This window comes from Dipteris shenzhenensis, chromosome 5 (assembly GCF_047967505.1).
Source record: "Dipteris shenzhenensis isolate YYH24624 ecotype China chromosome 5, Dip_SZ_1.0, whole genome shotgun sequence".
NCBI classification, from domain to species: domain Eukaryota; kingdom Viridiplantae; phylum Streptophyta; class Polypodiopsida; order Gleicheniales; family Dipteridaceae; genus Dipteris; species Dipteris shenzhenensis.
The window spans coordinates 37,234,855-37,253,742 of NC_141600.1; the positions used below are offsets into that span (position 1 = coordinate 37,234,855).

General features: G+C 45.6%; 1 protein-coding gene across 2 annotated transcripts in view; it reads right to left on the reverse strand.

Moving 5' to 3' along the window:
- Positions 1-16,762, reverse strand: part of LOC147901974 (uncharacterized) — a 152,170-nt gene extending 135,408 nt beyond the window's left edge. For both annotated transcript variants that reach the window (XM_087375122.1, XM_087375121.1), the window contains exons 1-2: positions 16,601-16,762; positions 5,828-5,973 (exon numbers count right to left, since the gene is read on the reverse strand). In XM_087375122.1, coding sequence (XP_087231248.1) covers positions 5,828-5,869 — 42 coding nt within the window. In that variant the 5' untranslated portion in view covers positions 5,870-5,973; positions 16,601-16,762. The remainder of the gene's footprint in view (positions 1-5,827; positions 5,974-16,600) is intronic.
- Positions 16,763-18,888: the final 2,126 nt, after the last annotated feature.

The following is an 18,888-nucleotide window of genomic DNA, read 5'->3' on the forward strand; positions in this document are numbered from 1 at the left end:
TGGTACAAATGAGCTCAGATTTCGAGATCAGTCGAACAAGGATGCCCTCTTGCCCCTCTCCTGTATTTCTCTGTGGCTGGGGCCCTTTTATAGGCTTTGCAGCCTCCCCAAAGTTGGCCAGCTTGCTCACAGACTAGCCAACTGGTCTGTGAGCCAGCCAATTGCCCACAGACTCGGCCAACCCAGTATGTGGCTTTCCTGCCCTACAGACACGGATCTGGGGCCTATTTAGGTCCCTGCAGGCGTTTTTTATGGGCTTGCACCTTCTGCTCAAATTTTTCTAACTAGTTCCTAATCGTTGTCAGTCCCTTCGCTCACATGCGGTTTAACACTCATAATATGCTATTAAATAAGACCTTTTACCATTTACCAAGAAGTTTATTAGTGGGCAGATTGCATGAGTAGATATCAGTGGACAGATTACATATATCAGTGGATAGATTACATGTCATGGGACATATTGGAGCTTGATGTTTATTGGTTATTTTTATTGCATTTGTATAAATATTTAAGCTCATTTATTGTCATAAAAACCTTGTAAAGCCTTCTATGCTATTTTTTACATTTATTGTCATATGAAGCGCCTTGTAATAAACCCGACCATCCCAACCATTCACTATTTAATGAGTATCAGTGGGCTGCATAAGTGGATATCAGTGGAACATTTTTTAGTGGGTAGATTGCATCAGTTGGGTATCAGTGCACAGATATCAATGGATGGACAGATTACATGTCATCATGAAGATTGAAGCTTTATGACTAGAGGGAAAATCAATGGATGGACAGATTACATGTCTTCACGAAGATTGAAGCTTTATCACTAGAGGACATTTTATTTCATTGTAAAGCTTTATTGGCTAATTTTTTTACATTTGTACAAATATTTAAGCCTTGTAAAGCCTTCTAGGCTATTTCCCACATTTATTGCCATATGAAGCCTTATAAAGCCTTTTGGGCTATTTCCCACATTTATTATATCAAGCGTTGTATATTGTACTTTACTTGTATGTATCTAAATTCTTCATTATCTTTTCTTGTAGGATTATAGAGCAATCAACTAATGTGGGGGCTATCCTAAATGACTCTGAGATCAGAGCATGGGTCTCTGATGTCACTTTGAATTTGAAAGGAAAGGAATATAGCCCCAATGGCTTTAGTAGATGGACTCGATATCACATGGGCAGAAGAGCTTGTTTTCTTCATCAAAAGAAAAAGAGACTCTTTCTACTTATGTCAAAAAGGTAGTTCAATGATGTTGAAGATCCATGGGATGCTACTTTCTTAAAAAAAGATATGACTTCAAGCCTTGTAGTAGGCATAATGATAGAGCCAAAAGAGACTTTTATGGATATTTTTACAAAGAGTTCAGATCCTGAAGTTGGCAGTCTTCATTTTGTTGTGTCAAGGAGAGACTCAAAGACCTTTGTGATGCCTCCTCCTCAACCATCAAAGTTTCCAGAGTTGCAAAGTGCATTGGAGGCTCTTACATATACTTGGGAGCAATTTCCTAGTGTGGTGGTAAAAAGGATGCATGCAAAGATAATGTTTGAGTACTTTCAGGATGCACAATATGCTCCTCATATTCAAGGATCTTAACATGAAGGAGATCAAAAAGCTCAGACTTTGATGCAAGGACAAGAAGAACACGCACGCTGTCACAAACGTGTAGAACATGAGCGCAAACTTCTAGAGCAAGAAATGGTGGATGTAACTAAGGATGATGAAACACAAGCCTTGAGTGCACGGGAATTAAAAAAAATTGAAGAAGATCAAGGTCTATCCACTGCAGTTATGCTAGAAGCTCTTGCTAGCAAACCACGACGTGAAATGCAAAAGGCTAGTACTGCAAGAGCGACAGTTCCAAGCAATAAAAAAAGGCATTGTCCCACTGTAGAGAAAATCTTAATTTGCATCTTAATGAAGCAGTTACAGATGATGATGTGGGATATATCTGGGGTCAAAGGACGTGGTTTGTGAATGCCAAAGATGTGGAAGCTGCAGCTGTCTTTACTAATAGCCGAAGCCTTGATATATCCTATGCACTGCAAATATACGAGGCTTTGAGAGATGGTAAGAAATCTGTGGCAAGCAATGTGGTCCTGCGCCCAATAATGTTTTGTCCAATCAAAAATAGTTTTCTGGATCAAATAACATTTACAGGGCCTACACATTTCGAGGAAACCTTCAGTCGATTCTTTAAAGACACTCTTAAAAATATTCCACATGAACAAGGCAAAGAGGCACAAGGTGAGAATATGCTAAAGGAAGCAAAGAAGGAATTCCTCCTTCATTGCAGATTCTAGCCCATTGATGGTCAACATTGGGCTTATGCTTGTAATCAGATCGCAAAGGAAGCAAAGGAGGTCAAAAGACTCACTTCAGAACAATTTGCAAAGATAAGTTCATTCCATTATTATCCTACAACAATCTGTATATTCAAGCATGAGATCAAGTATTTGATTGAGGGCCCTACCCCAGCCCTGCTGCAAGCTCCAGATGCTGCTTTACTGCCTGTTGTACCAGTCTAGCTACTTGCTACTACTGAGCACGTCTGCAAGTGCTGTACCATTGTCATACTGGATCTACCGACCAGACTTCCTCTCTCTCTTCTTCAGCCCTTATGCTGGCCCCATCTTGAACTCAACCTCCCCATTCATCTGAAAGCTCACAACTGGGGAGATGACTCTATTATTCCAAAACTCACAGCAGTCTAATCAATCTACAATCTACGTGGAAGAGCAGAAGCTTGAGAAGATGGAAGCTGCATGAGAGCATACTTGCTCAGACCTCAGTGTTTCTAGAGAAGAAACATGGTTGCATCCCTGGTAGCACAAGTACAAGCTTGCAAAGGTGGACTGGATGAACACCTTCCAGCACAAGCAAGCTCCTGAATGGCGGACTAGATGAGTGCTTCCAAAATAGAACACATCCATATGCTTCTAAACCTGGGCGCTTCAGTAGGGAGAATGTATCATCATATTGTAGGAAGATGGGTCCACTTGCATTTTGCTGGACTGCTTGTCGTGTAGATAGATACCAGAGTAATAGCTTCAACTTTTGATTCCGTCTCAGCCACTGAAGCTGCTGCAAACGAGGGGGATTTGAATGGACTTTGCTTATTGCTTTATTACACTCTCTTACAAAGGTGGACTGGATGAACACCTTCCGGCACAAGCAAGCTCCTGAATGGCGGACTAGATGCGCGCTTCCAAATAGAAAACATCCATATGCTTCTAAACCTGGGCGCTTCAGTAGGGAGAATGTATCTTTTAATTCACATTTCCATCATCAGATTGTAGGAAGATGGGTCCACTTGCTTCATACTGGACTGCTTGTTGTGTAGACAGATACCAGTGTAATAGCTTCAACTTTTGCTGCCGTCTCGGCTGCTGAAGCTGCTGTAAACAAGGGGGATTCGAATGGACTTTGCTTATTGCTTTACTACACTCTTTCATGTAGCTCTTGAAGAAGCATGAAGCAAGCTCTTGTTAAACAGTAGCTCTGCATCGGAATCCGTGATGAAGACAAATGATCAGACAGGCGCTTTGATAACAATGTGAGACTTCCTGGGACATATCGAGGGATCGTCTTACATTTTCCACCCAGCCACGGGTTCTCCAGCCAGTTCCCCTTCCTTATATGAGGTTTGCTTCTCAAGGCCTCCTTCTAAGTTGGTTTCTCCATCCAAAACGCTCCCCCATCCCCAATTGTTGCCACTTGGTTTCCTTCTTTCGTGCCATGTGTCCCACAAGGTAAAGCCCTCTCATGGGCTTCCTTTTGCACCTTCTCATTAATGCCCTAGCCTAGGAATCAGTCTAGACCCCAGCACTCTAAGCCCCACTAATGCAAGCACTGGCAAGCACTCATGGTTTCCCACCTTACCACAACAAAACCAGAGAGATTCCATGATTATGGTTGACATAATGTCACTGCCTTAGGAAATTGCAAAACAATTGGAAAGTGAACTTAGAATTGGAAATTGCAAAACAATTCAAAAGTGAACTCTTACAATGTTAATAGTGCAGTGGAGGGAAGTAGAGGGTCAAGACCTTCCAAGTAGAGACAGGGGTAGTTTTCATGGTGAAGGCATTCACAGAACATTCTACATGTTGGCTGACGAAGTTGGTGTCACTAACTCCAATGAGATTGTGGAGCTAACAGAGACACCTCACTTGGAGGGCTTCATGGTGGTCCAGTTGCATGATGCTGAGAGGTGGGTGGTAGACCCAACTGAAGACTTTGTGTCAGAGACTAAGGAGCCACCAAAACATGAGTGTTTGCCGATAGCCTTAATGGAATCAAGGTTGAGCCTTGAGTGGAGTTCAAATAGAGGTCAATCCCAGAGGTGTTGGACCCAATTCCAAAGTTTCTCGACACCTATTTGATGGAGAGGGGCAGCCATAAGGATCTCTCTATTCTGACGGATTGATTTGAGGTTGCCAATGGTGCCAGATATTGGATGCAATGAAAGAGAACCTCAATACTTGGTGCTTGGTGAGATTGATGTGTTCATAGTTTCTGCAGGGGCAAAATTGGATAGTCATCTATATCACTTGCAGGATGGTGTGATCATCTATGGAGTGCAAGTGATGGTGACATGTAGATGGACCTGATGGCGGTACCAGGGCATCTAGCAGATTCCATTGGGTTCATGACCTTGTTTAGTGGTGCGTGCTGCATATGGGCAGTGCTGTGATAATCGTACCTGTGATCCAGATTGGCTCAAGTTGTTTGTGATGGTGCAGAACGATTCCCAGAGGACCTGGTTCATGATTGGATGGAGCGTGCAATGATCGTGTGCCACATCATTGCGAAGCAGCACCTAGAAGTGCAAGAATCGTGGCTGATTGGACAAGCATGGAGGACATCTCCAACTTGTTCTGGAGAGTTCTCCCACACAAGCTGAACTCATTTGGTGGATGGCCTTCATCGGTACCCCCAAGTTCCAAAGATGAAGTGCCTTTTATAGACACAAAGAGGGGCCAGGTCTTGGGGCAGACCAGCCCCCGACCTGGTCAGCCGTCTTTAGACCCTGGTCGCCCAAGATACAGACCTGATCAGCCATCTACTACCAGATCTGATCAGCCATCTATAGACCCTGGTCGGCCTGGATACAAACCAGGTCGGCGTACTCCAGAGGGCCTAGTCGGCCAGACCTAGAGGCGGCAGACCTGCCAGTCATTGTATGCATCCAGCCAACAGGAGTTGAGCTCTCCCAACAGCCACTGAAGCCCCTCAGATTAGGGCACGAGGCACGTGTAGGAGAGCAGCAGCACTGTAGCTTTTTTGGTAACACAACAGACCAGCAAAGTGTGAGGTTCATGCAGGGTAGCTTTTGTGTTGCGATCTATCCTATTTGGAGCGTCATCTATATGATCTTTTCGCTGTCTACTTCTCCAGATCTGTGTTTGTCTTAAGTATACTTGTGTCTGCATGTCTTACCGTGACACCTTTCATGTAGTGTGATCTGACATTATTCCAATGCGGGATCAAGGCTAGCCAGCCTCGAATATTCTGACAAAGCATCCTGTCTATGTTCAATTGTTAGCATTCACAACTTGCCAAACACGATAGTTTACACAAGCTGCACATGGTGTTCTTTACAAGATGCCTATTCACAACCAATTATTTAAACAAATGCACAAATGCAAAACATAATCAAAACCATTCTCACAAAAAAGAAAAACCCAAGATAGAAAATTCTTAATTGAGAAACACAATTGAAAGGAGGTCCCATAGTCTTCAGCAAATCTTCAAAACTAAGACCATAAGTACATGGGAAGACAACATATGAACAACACAAGGCAAGGAACAAAATGCAATATACGAGAGTATTTTCACGAATCTGCTTCTGGGCATCAAAAGCCATAGCTGGAACTTGGAAGTTGCTCGGATTTTTTTGGTTTAGATTTCAATTTGCTTCATTTGCTGCTATCCTGTTGCAGGTAAACAGAAGAATGACTGCCGTAGCACCTGCACATTTCAATGAAGTGGTATTAAACAATCTATACAATCCACTTGTAGAAACAACATAAACTCCAAATGCTTCAGGAGGCAGATAGGAGTTCCATAGTATAAAGCTAATTTAATCTAATGAGGCTCAAAGATCAGATGGAGCAGACTGATGATGTTGCGTACATGCTATCTTGCCCACCCTCCACAGATGTCAATGCAAGATGGAGATTGTCTAGAACATGCTCTCCCAAATCAATCGCATACATTTAGGAGGAAAGAAACTTTGCATAGCTTGCTAGCTACCAACTCTAACAGGTTAACAGCTATACAAAATCTGTATTCATAGTTACAAAACTACATTGGATAAGATAGAAACCATATCAATTCCATGTCAAAGTTCCCCTCTATATAACAAGGCAACCCCACCATCTTCATGCACAAGTCCCATGTATCCCAAAAGGCAACCCCACCTCTATACTCATTCATGTATTCAAATCTCTCTCTCTCTCTCTCTCTCTCTCTCTCTCTCTCTCTCTCTCTCTCTCTCTCTCTCATCAGATGTCTACAGGAGTTGGGATACGATCAGTCACCAATGTCACAAGGGCGTGATTTCTGGCGCATGCACGTTGGCCTGCATGTGGGCAGGACCCTTGGAAAACAAGGGGCAAGAGTTACTCGATGTGCTAGAACCCCTAGCATTATTGCTTTGGGGGCAAATGAAAGGTCTAGGGCCAAGAGGGGCCCAAAGAACCTTAGAGTTAAGGTTGGCCATTGGTGGGCTTTTAAAAAAGGCCCCACTAGAGGGGGCCTAGGCGCAAATGAGGTCCTTGGGGCAACCCAAGGCATGGGCTGCCACGTGGCAAGCACATGCAGTCCCCTTTTTGGAAAAGAAGGCCAAGGAAGGCCTTGGGCAGAAATTGGACGGGGAAAAAGGTGCGGGGGATATATCGCAAAAAATATAGAGACCTCACGGGAACCAACGCCCACAGAGATGTGGCTGACGGCCGTACGACGGTACGAAAGGGTATGAATGAAGATGTACGGCTGTGTACAGAGCACTGAGCGTTGCTGGTATGGTTGTGTTCGGGACTTCACATGCTGCTGGTACGGCTGTGTATGGAGCAATAAATGTTGCTGACAAGGGTACTGCCATAAGTACGGGTTGCCACACGTGTTTACTACCCTTTGTACAAGAGATGCACAGACTGTTTCGCCGTTATACTGACAGAATATGCTGAGGTGAACGCGTTGTTTCAGTCAGATGCTCACGGGCTGCTTCCACTTCTTCGTCAGTGTTTTTGTTAGATGACCATGAACTTCTCTGGGTGAGCTGGCTGGTCATACAAGGACTTTCCCTTTATCTACAAATTGTTACACAAGGGCTAGCGGATCCCATTGGCACTCTTGTCGCGTGGAGACTTTTCAGCAGGTGCTCATCCCTTTGTTTCAGGCCCTTTTGGTGTTGGCTGAGTAGATATGCCTTTCTCACTGCAGTGAGCAGGGTGGGTGTACAAGTGGGCACATGAAGCATTTGCAGGGGATGGTGTGACCAAGTCTTGGCTACTAGAAAGAGTCCTAAGCTGAGTACAAGTGTTTTGGAGAAGCCTAGTTGGCAAGGTGATTCACAATGAATGCTTGCAGAGGTTGTTCGTGCTTCTGATCACTGTGGGCAGTTCAGTGATGCTTTAACCCATTGTTTGGGTATTCCAGTGAGTCGGTGGACACTTGCGATTGTCTGAGAAGCGAGTGGCCTTGTGTGGGCTGCTAGTAAACGCTCTCGGGTTAGATGCAGGTGTTTGCACTGAGTATGGATGCCTATGGTCACATGCATGTGAAAGCAGAGCCCCGCAGGGATAATTTTGTGATATTGATGCCTAGTGAGAGTGGGAAGAAACTGAATGTGAGTGAGTTTGTACTCACTGTGTATCCTATTTGCTGGCGTTGGCAAGTAACATGTTCCGTGTGGGAATATGTTTTTGGTACCTCTAGGAGATGGGTCACATGCAAGCAGCGGTTGCTAGGCAAACGGCACATCTTTGTTACAGCCTCATTGCTGAGTAGACAGGGGTTGGGAATCCATGCTTGGAATGGGAAGTATCCCTAGAAACCCGTGAGGGATGGTACAGGTGTGACTGCCATAGTGTTTGCTGTGTTGTGATGCTAGATCTCTTTTGGGAAACAAGTTGTTGTATCAAGATATGTTCAACCCATAGGGTGAGAGACTATTGGTCATGGCAGTCCTAGACAGTGGAGAAAGCTTTGGTATGCTTTCTTTCTCTACTTTGAGCCGATAACTTTTTGGGCACTAATGACAGCTATGGGGAACTGTGTGGCTAACTATGCCCACTAGTGACAGTTCGCGGTTGTGTGCAAGCTTCCTCGACTAGGGATGGAGACCTACTGCCAAGAGTGGTGAGAGCAGCGAGCAGTAAAGGCTTTGCAGTGTATGTGGATGCCCACTGGGATGTGGAATGCCCCAATTGTAAGAAGGAGTGTATCCTTTATTTAGCCTGGATTTCAGGGCTCTCACTTCATTAAAGAAATACCGAAAGGGACGCCAAGGTTTGGGGCCAATCTATGTCTTTGTCTTGGTGCACGGGGACTCTAGCTCCCAATCTGTTGGTAATACTTTTGCTGAATTGTTAATGTAACAGTGTTGACTGGTTACTTGTTAGCTTTACTGCCCTTTGATTTATTAAAGGCCGGTTTCATGGTCCCGTTATTGAAGGCCGGTTTCAATCAGGATATCATTTGGGCAATCATGGCACTTTATTAGACGGTCTCAGGCAGGGTTCAGACCAGTGCAGGATGGACAAAGGAGATCATGAGCACTATTGGGGTCAAACAAGGTTGTCCTCTATCATCCACCTTGTTCGACTTCTATATAGATGAGCTTCAGACATTTATCGGGACCCTAGGAGGGACTGGTTGCTCTCTAGCTGGATCCCTGCTTCATATACTTCTATATGCAAATGATGTGGTCCTGCTATGTTCTTCAGCAAAGGGACTCTAGCAACACCTAGACGCACTACACAAATTCTCTAAGACACATGACTTGAAGGTCAACCTTGGTAAAACCAAGATCATGATCTCTAATTTGTGTCTTCAGTGCTTTTCGTGAATTAATTTCAAATTACACCACTTTGGCACCCCACTGTTGGACCAATTAATTAATGCTTAGGGGAATTGGTTGCACATTGCTAATTTCCCATGGCCCACTAGGAATTTAATTCCCTAGGTGCTGCATGCACGGCCCTTTGCCCGTGCCCTCGAGGCCCTAGGCAGTCGCGTCATAATTCTCGCAAATTTAAAATTAAATTCACGCTAAAATCACGACCTCATGGCATCGGGTCTCCTCCTTGAAAAGATCTTACAATCTCATCCATCCTATGTGTGAGAAAGGCGCACCTTTTGCGGCGTGTCAATTGTCGAAAAATCCTCTTTGCCTGAGATGACCCAAGGCCTGCTACCATATGAGGTGGGCTCTTGCCTCTCTATCACTATCAAACCAAGGTTTTTGAGGCGTCTTCCCATCTTGGACTTGCGTGGATCGGGTTGTCGAAAAGGATCTGGTGATAGTGTCCTGTATCACTTAGATGGAGGTGTCGGAGGCACGAGCGCGGTCTATATCATCACTAAGTAGGGCTAGAGGCGCCTTGGCTAACTGACTCGCATACACTTGGTCGAGGGCACAATCAAAGTGCATCTAGACATGTGCACGTGCAAGGGGGTCTGTCCCTATGGCTGGCATAGTAGCAGAGATATGGAAGGCCAAGTATGAGTGATCGGGAGAGAGAGAGAGAGAGAGAGAGATTAACGTCCACAGAAGGCCTCACGGGCCTATGGGACAAAGTGACACCAAAGAGAAAAACACATACAAGCCATAAGGGGCTGAGGCAAAGGGCATGCTAAAACCCTTTGCTGAGTACTGTGCTGAAATAAAAAGAGCTCATTGGCTCAAACAAAAACAAGTACAAATATATCATATCATATCATGTGCTATCTGCTATCGGGAGCAGGCTGAGAACTGGAACTGGACTGGAAACTCAGAAACTGAAACCGGGCATTGTGGTGGCTCGTCTATGAGCGGTGAAAATGTCTCGAATCTGAGTCTGTCTGGCTGTCTCATACTGTGGCATCGAAGGGGGGCGTGGTCTCCTCAATCTCTGAACCCACTGAGCTATGTTCAGAGTGACCCCTCGTCTTGGGCGGTCCCCTCTGAGGAAAGCTATGATAGGTCGAACCTCAATCGAATGTGCTCTGGGCGGTCTCCGTGTCGTGGGTGGCCTCTGCAGTCCTCTCGTGGTAATCCAGGCTGCCCGCATAGCAGCTAGCTCCTCCTCCTCCACCCCACTGTGTCTTGGAGCTGATTCCAATGCATAAAAATCTATGACGTGCTGCTGTCTGTGGTTAGCCTCTGCATCCTGTGGTGTGATCGCCTCCTGCTGCTCTCTGATCTGTCGTAGCAAGGTCTCCTTGTGTCATCGCATCTCAAGCAGGTAGAGCCCAATGTAGACCTGGTCATGGAAATGAATTAAGCTTGATAGTGGACCGAAGCCACTCCCATCCTGATAGAGGCAGTGGTATCATCCCCGGATCTCGTAGTAGGCTGGGCAGGTGCAGAGAAAGTGTTCCTCTATCTCAACCACTCCCAGTGTGCATAGCGTGCAGGTCCGCTGCTCTCTAAGTATACGTGCCGCTCTCCCTGTCTCAATCCTCAGCTGATGGGATGAAACCCGCATCTGCCCAATGGCGATCCTCAGCGCATGTGAGACTCTTCTGTCCTCGAGATATAGGGGTCTGACAATGAATCCATCCTCTGAGACATTCAGGAAATTGTCATGATAGAATTGTGTCTTGGTGGGGAGCTCCTGATCCGCCCCCCAAGCTCGAGACGTATGGAGCTAGAGAAGATCTAACTGTATGATACGGTTAATCTCATCTCGCGGGATCGACTTAGGGGGTGCATCCAAACTATATTGAAAGGGGGGGAACCTATCCATCTGAATCCCGTGTCTGGCAAACCATGTGGATATACGTGCATACCATGTGTCTGCCCCACTCTCCGCTAGTTGTTTGGATGACTCCAGAGCCAGCCTCGGTAGTCTCCAATGGGGTAAGTCCCAAACTCTATGGATGAAAGTCACTGTCTGAAAGATGCATCAATCTGCTCTATATGAAGGCGGTGCGATGAGACCCAGAACTGGCCAATTGAGATCCTCCTGGAGTGGCAGAGGTGGAAGCCAGAAAGCTGGGCGACCTCAATTCAGCCAGGCGTGGGGCTCCAGACAAGATTTCGCACCTCTTCCAAACCAGTTCACACTTCTCTGCTATTCCAGGGTGCTGCCAGGGCTGTGAATTCGCACTTCTTCTTGCTGCCAGGCTGCTAGTACCTGCTGGATTTTAGCATCTGTTGGCCAGGGTCCCAGAAGCTATCAAACGCTGAACAAGGGCTGCTGAAATCTGTGCGCAGATTTGGATGGCCTATTTCTTGCTGTTCCGGGCGATTCCGTCGCGAAGACTGCCAGATATAGGTACGATTTGCCTTGTGGGTTTGCTGTTGGGCAGCCAAGCACCTTGCCAGTGATTGGATTGAGATTTCTTGGTACCCGTTTGCTGTGTTGAAGCGGATTCATGGAGTTCTTCGCTTCAGACGAGTCTCTTTCTGCGTTGCATGATCAAGGAAAGCATGGGGCAGCCCCAAGGGAGTTGTGTGGATGATTAGGCTCCACCAATTCAAGCCTGTGGCTGATTGCTAGCCCTGTAGGCCACGTGGTTGGAAGAGAGCTCGTGGTTGGCTTTTGGGGAATTGGTTGGCACGTAAAAAGTCTCATTTTGAACAATTGCAATATTGGTTTTGCGAACTCTTTTGTATTCATCCTGTTTGGGCAAAGTTATAATTTTTAAAAAAAAAACCACAAGGGGCGCCAGATTTTAGGGCCAATCAGCAGGTGGTGATTGTGTGGGACCCTTTGGGTATCCTGCGCACGTGTGATTGTGCTTTTGAAGTGATTACTGCTGTGATTAATTGAAGATTTACCCCCTTTTATTGGTAAAGGTTGGTTTCATGGGACCACTAGATGGGGGGTTTTATCGGAGGCGAAGCCACCTGTCCCTATTACTGACCAAGATGTGTGGCACACATATGCATGTTCCCTCTATGATGCCCATATGCAAACACCACCGGACATGTCTTATGTCCAAGCCCGTCACTTGTCACTTGTTTACCACACAGAATGTACGGGCTGCACTGTGTCGATTGCACAATCGGAAAGCACAACATCGTGAGGGCCTACGGATTGAGCACTTTGCACATGGGCAGGAGGTTTTAGCTCCGGTGCTAGCACAGATGTTCAACCAGGCTAGCTTCCCACCTGCTTGGAGCACCACCACTATTGTACCAACACGCAGAGCCGGGGACCCTATGGAGACTAAGAACTACCGCACCCTCATGATTGGTCATAGTCTGGCCAAGATTTATGGATCGGTTCTAGAGAGGGAGCTCACCAGTCATACAGAGGCTCGAGGGCAGTGGGCACTAGGACGAGCAGGATTTTGGAGGCAGTGCTCTACTCTAGATCACATTTTCACTCTGAGAGCTATCATTGAGGAGGCGAGGTCCAAACACCAGAAAGTCTACACATGCTTTATAGACTTTCGGAAGGCTTTTGGCACTGCCCCACGATCTCGCATGATCAGGAGACTATAGAAGATGAAGATTCCAGGAACGCTGATTTGAGGTGTGGTGCGCCTCTATGAGTCAGTCAGAAGCAGAGTGGGTGTCCCAGGTGGTTTATCGTACTAGGTCGAGAACACGATCGAGGTGAAGCATTTTGGGAGAGACAAGAAAACTCATCCCCCGGGTTAAGCATATACTGCGGCAGCAGAAAACGGGCTTTGAGATCGGTAACAAACATTACCCAAACGAAATTCGTCTTAAAAGTTATTGGGTCACTATGCTGGCTGCTAGGCGAACTTTGTCTTGTTCATCTTTAATTCGCACTAATGCAAAATGAGCGGCAAACAATATGGGGACAAAAGAGAGCTCACCGGATCACAAAACAAGAGGTGGTGAGGACTGGAAAGTTTAGCCTCATTTGGACGAAGGCGGAGAAAATAAAAGATCCGAGTGTCAAGGCTTGCATATCAACACTCAAGGAAGTATGCAAGATACAAGACACTGAAATTGAATGCCTACACAAGAAGGTGAGAGAGACCAGAGGAGAAGAGCTCTCAAACCTCCGAGCCCAAATGCAAGATGAAATGAAGAAATGGCAAGAGGAGATGCAAACCAAATGGACATGTGAAAAAGGTAAAATGTTGCAGGACATGAATTGTGCTCTAGGTGAAAAAACCAATCATCTGGCCTCTCAGATTGAGATTTTAGAAGCCCAGGTGGCTGCCCTTAAAGATGAGAATGAAAAACTGAAGGCAAGTGCACGCTGGGAGGAAGGGGAGTTTCAGCCACCATTAAACGAGGAGCTGAACACCATTAAAGAACAAATGCAACAGCTCAAAGATGCAAAGGGGGTGCCAGAGGAAGGATGCAAGATCATTGATTGCTGAAATCAGAGAATGAACAGCTGAAAAAGGAAATGGCAGCTTTGCAAACAACGGTACAAGGGAAACATGCTGAGTTCATACAACAAATCACGAAGGGGAAGGCAGATATGTTTGCATGGAAAGATGTGCTAAAAAAAGACACGACACCAAAGAAATGGGAGCTCATCTCTGAAACACTTGAAGAAGAAAAACGACGGGGCAGCAAGACTTTGAATGTGCTGGTCAGAGGTCTACCTGTAGGTGATAGCCCCATGTCAGTGGTCAAAATCCTCTTTGACAAGACGGAAATCAACCTTACTTGTAAACCAGCTTGGAGAGTGGGTAAAGCAAATGCACTGACGAGGCCATTGGTTGTAAAGTTATGGACAGCAAGAGATAGATCCACCCTCATGAGTACACGGGCAACACTGAAGGGGACCAAGATCTATCTAGATGAAGGCCTCACACTCCTACAGCAGGAATATAGAAGGGAAGGAATGGTGCAGGTGATGGCTGCAAGACGAGGACAAATGGGCAGTTTACAGAGATGGCCAGGTGATCATTCAAGAGAGGGGACCAACATCTATCTCCTTGAAGACCTCATACTCCTACAGCAGGAGCATAGAAGGGAAGGAATGGCGCGGGTGATGGCTGCAAGACAAGGGGAAATGGGCAGTTTACAGAGATGGCAAGGTGATTATTCAGGAGAGGGCAGAAAGAGAATGAAAAGAGCAAAGGGGGAGAGAAGCATAAATAGGGATTCAAGACCCTCAGGCTCAAAATATGGCATGTAGGAGGATGGACTTTGGACAAGGTCATCACATTTGGAAGACAAGATAACAGAAAGAATATACTTGTGGTATTGGAGACATGGGTACGTGAGGGGGATGAATCTCCAGAAATTAAGGGATTCTTGAAAACAAAAACATGCATAGGAGGGAGAGGCTTTAGTGGGATAGCATGCTACATCAGAATGACATTGGAAAAGACAGCCAGGGTCATAAAAGAAGGCCCACATAAACAATATATGTGGTTAGAGATAGAAGCAAAAGAAGGAAATATCAGGATGGCAGCATGCTACTTTGCACCCCCGCAATCACCCATCTACAAACACAACAGCCATCTTTCTCAAGAAGACCCTTTTATGCGTCTAGGGAAGGACATAGCCAGGTTTTCTAGAGAGCATGCAATTATCCTGGCAGGAGATTTCAAGGCAAGGACGGGATCAAGGCAAGGCATCATCACAATGGAGGGGAGAGACACCGTATGGATGGAAGAAATGGAATAAGACAATGAGGAAAGAAGGGCTGGAAAAGGACATGAAGACAATCTCCACCGATTGGATGCCTGAGATGTATTGAAGATCATGACCTTGGTTTTACCAAGGTTGACCTTCAAGTCATGTGTCTTGTAGAAGGTATGAAGTGCATCCAAGTGTCACTGGAGGGAATTTGTTGAGGATGAAAGTAGGACCACATCATCTGCGTAAAGGAGGATTTGGATCAAGGATCTGGTGATGGCACTTCATATTTCAAAGACACAGAAGGTTACACATGCAAAACTACTCAAGGGTCAAGTGTAATTGACTATGTGATCATAAGCCCTGTGCAAGGCGTATTCTTGAGCATCTCAAGATTGAGGGGGAGACTCTTGAGTCCAACCACAGAGCAATGTCTCTAGGCATCATAGGGATAAAAAATGCTACCAAAAGACAGAAAAATACTGCACACCCTAGGCTGAGAATGGACTACAAAGGCACATTTCTATGAGAGAAGAATAGAGACAGCACTGTCACCAAGTCAGATGTCTTCTATTTGACATACAATGAACAATGCATAACAGAACTGCTGTAGGTAACAGCCCAAAAGTGCTTCACTAAAAGCAAGGAAAGGAGTTTTGAAATGCCATGCAACCGTGGGGTCGACCAGCAACGATAGCGCTCTTGTCCAAACTGTCAGCACCCCCTTGAAATGATGGCCTCTACTGCAAAAACGTGTGCACCAAGGCAGATGCTGATCAGCAATAACCAATGGGATTAAAAGGGGGCAGGGGCAGAATCAATGAATACTGCTCTGATACTGAATGAATTCTGGAATCAAGGACACAGACAGTCATGAGCTAGGATACGAAGTAGATTGATCATTGGATAGGATAGAGTGAATTGACCACAAGTCACATCACAAGACGAATGTACAGAGCACTCCCATGGTAACATGGAGTGTGCTAAGTAAGCACAAAATTAGTTAGGAAAAAAGGCTCCACTAATTGGAGTAAAAAGTGACCCGGCCTTGGTCCTACATGACCACCCGATACTCCTGGAACATAATGCTTACAATTTCGTCTTGTTCCCCAGCACAGGCTCTTGGTGCTGGAGCAACTCCTTGAATATGCGATCATGAAGGTGTCTATACGCACAATGGGCAAGGGAATGGAAGTACTCTATGAGCATCTCTATCGGTTGCGAGTGTTGTGACTTTTGCCAAAGTCTTGGGGGGGTGAGTTGTTGTGAAGTTCACTAGGTGGTGGTCAGTGTTGTGATGTCCTTGTTGCTGGAATTGACCATGGCCAGAGTCTACGCTCAAATTGCTCACTCTTTCAATGTCCTTCACTAGTACTTACTGGCAGTTTATCATCAAACTGACCTTCCTACCCTTGGTCGATAGGTTTGTTTTGTGTAAATGCAATACGTGGTGGGCTTGCAATTCCATCTTTTGCTCACAAATTGCAATCTAACGAAGGTAACGCCTCCCTGCCCTACCTTGCCTTACCCTGCCTTGCTCTACCTGCCCAATCTCTCTCGTACTTTGATAAGCTCTACAACTCCCCATCGCCATCATAGATACCAGTGGATTGAGTACTCTTACTGCGAGTTTCCAATAGCATCATCATCGATATGACGTCGTTGGAGGAAGAACCAGTTTGAGAGCATGAGGTGTAATTGCTAGGGCATATGGGTGGGCAGAGCTCCTCAGTCGTGATATAGTATGTATGATGAGCATTCAAGCAGCCTTTTATAAGCGTGATGGCATACAATCCCAGAACATAAAAATTCATTGCAAGATTGCGGTACGTAGGAAGGGTCAATAAGGGAGACAAAACTCACGTTGCGCTTCCTAATGGATCCTCTGCTGTGTAAGTATCTTTATCGAAAAGTATGACGAAGTCATCTCGCTATCCACATTTCGGGCTTTCAGACTGTATGTCCGATCAAAGCTGTGCATACCAATAGCCGTGACATTTCTTGGTTTCTCTTTCAAAATATGTGAAATAGTTGGAGTTCAACAGAGCAACACAATTTCTTGCCTTTTATCAAAACCATTTACACTTATGCTCGGGACTTTGGCAGGGAAGAGATGTTGGTTTAATTCTATAATTGGAATTATCTTGGCCTTATGAATTATTAAATATCATTCACCTTGTTTCTCTACTTAAGGATTAATGATATGGTGGGAAATTGGGAACATGGGATGAAGTAATATTCCCCACCATTTCTAGACTTTCCTATGATGTGGACACCTTTGCATGTCATAAGGAGGAGGCCCTCCGTTTGATCCCACAAATACACCAAGGTCAAATGCTTGGGGGAAAGGTGGGAAATTACAACTTGCCACATAGGATGAATTTCCCACCAAAGTCCCCAAAAAAACCCTTTGAGCATATGGGAAATACAATTTCCCAGAAACCCCCCCCATGTCATAAGGCCTTTACTCCCCCTTTCTTTTGGCCCTGCCACATAGGGGGGCAAGGTCTATGAGACGCAAGATATCGCTTGCACCATTTGGAACTGTAATGGTACCCTATGGTCAGAGCCTGGGAATTTCCCAGAGTCCTACACAAGACAACACATAGTTTTCTACACATAGACACATCAGAGCCCAGAGCGTCCCTTACCGATAGTCAATGGATACACTTGGGAGTCAACCTACAAGGAGGAGACAAGGGGAGAACACGGTTTAGGAAGAGTGGCAGTTCTATATAGTCATCTCTCACTGGGGTGATCTCAATTGAGAGGAGGGACCACACTCTAGGTTCCTTTGGATCCAAATATGATGCATGACTAGGTTATATCTCTTCATAGCGATCTGCTACTTCCCACCAGAGACATCACACTTCGCCAGGGCAGTGTGAGAGGAGGTTGAGACGTCACCATATACACTTCTTCACCAAGATATCATGGATTTCTTGAGCCACAGAGATGTTCTCCTAGTTAGAGACTTCAACGTGAGGATGGGAGCACATAAGTGCCACTGCTAGATTTTCGAGAGGAAGTAGTTCTACTTCTCAACATAGATCTCACTAACGATGGCATATCACGAGTGTCCGCTGATAGGTGGGCTCATGTTACCTCCTATGGACATGCACTTCTTGATCTAGGTGCAGCACATGATCTCATTCTCTATAATGGTCTTGAGCGATGGCCCTCCTCTGGTAGCTTCACCTGCTTTTCACATGGAGGAGGGTCTAGCATGGTTGATTACATCTTGGGATCTCTTGCCTTCACATCACATATCATGGACTTCTCTGTTTCACCACCTCCACCTAGGGTCGATCATACATATCTTTTCTTTAGCATCGCCACTCCTTGCCTACCACACCAAACTTACACTACCTATCATCACGAGATACATTTTGATCACAACCTCTCACCAAGATACTCCGCACGACTCCATATTGACCTTATAGCTCTTCTAGAAGTCTGGGCTGCTCTGATTAGTCGATCAATGCATGAGGCTGACCCTTCACGCCATCCCATACACCACACGATCCAATTGTCCATTGCCTCTAGGGTCTGTGCCATGCAATAGCTGGTACGATGATGAGCGTAAAGCTCTTCCCTGACAACTCCATTTCGACTCTAAGCGTGGCCTCTCAAGCGAACTGGACAAGATGCGTGAGTACCATCGTATAGGTCACCGAAAGAAACGAAACTTTGTTCACCAAAATGAGGAGGAATTACTGAACATTCTGCTTAGTAATAACTCCAAGGACTTTTGGCAAAGGTTCCTTGAACGGTGATCCCCCTCACCACTCACAAATACTCAGGTTTGGCGCACCTATGCCTGCACATTATATGGCATCCCCAATCAACCCACTCCTGATCTCTCACACATACCATGACCAACCTCTTGCACTCTGGGCATCAAGGACATGGTAATGATGAGTTTGTTGCATACTAGATTGATATCCTAGCCCCTATCCTAGCAAAGCTATTTAATGAAGCAGTTTGCCTCGGTTTCCCACACACATGGATCCTCAACACCATCACATCTATTCACAAGGCACGGGATCCCATGAGTCCATAAAACTACAAGACCGTTATGATTGGGCATGTCATGTCCAAGATATATGCCTTAGTACTTGACATTGACGACAACCAGCTATGCAAATATG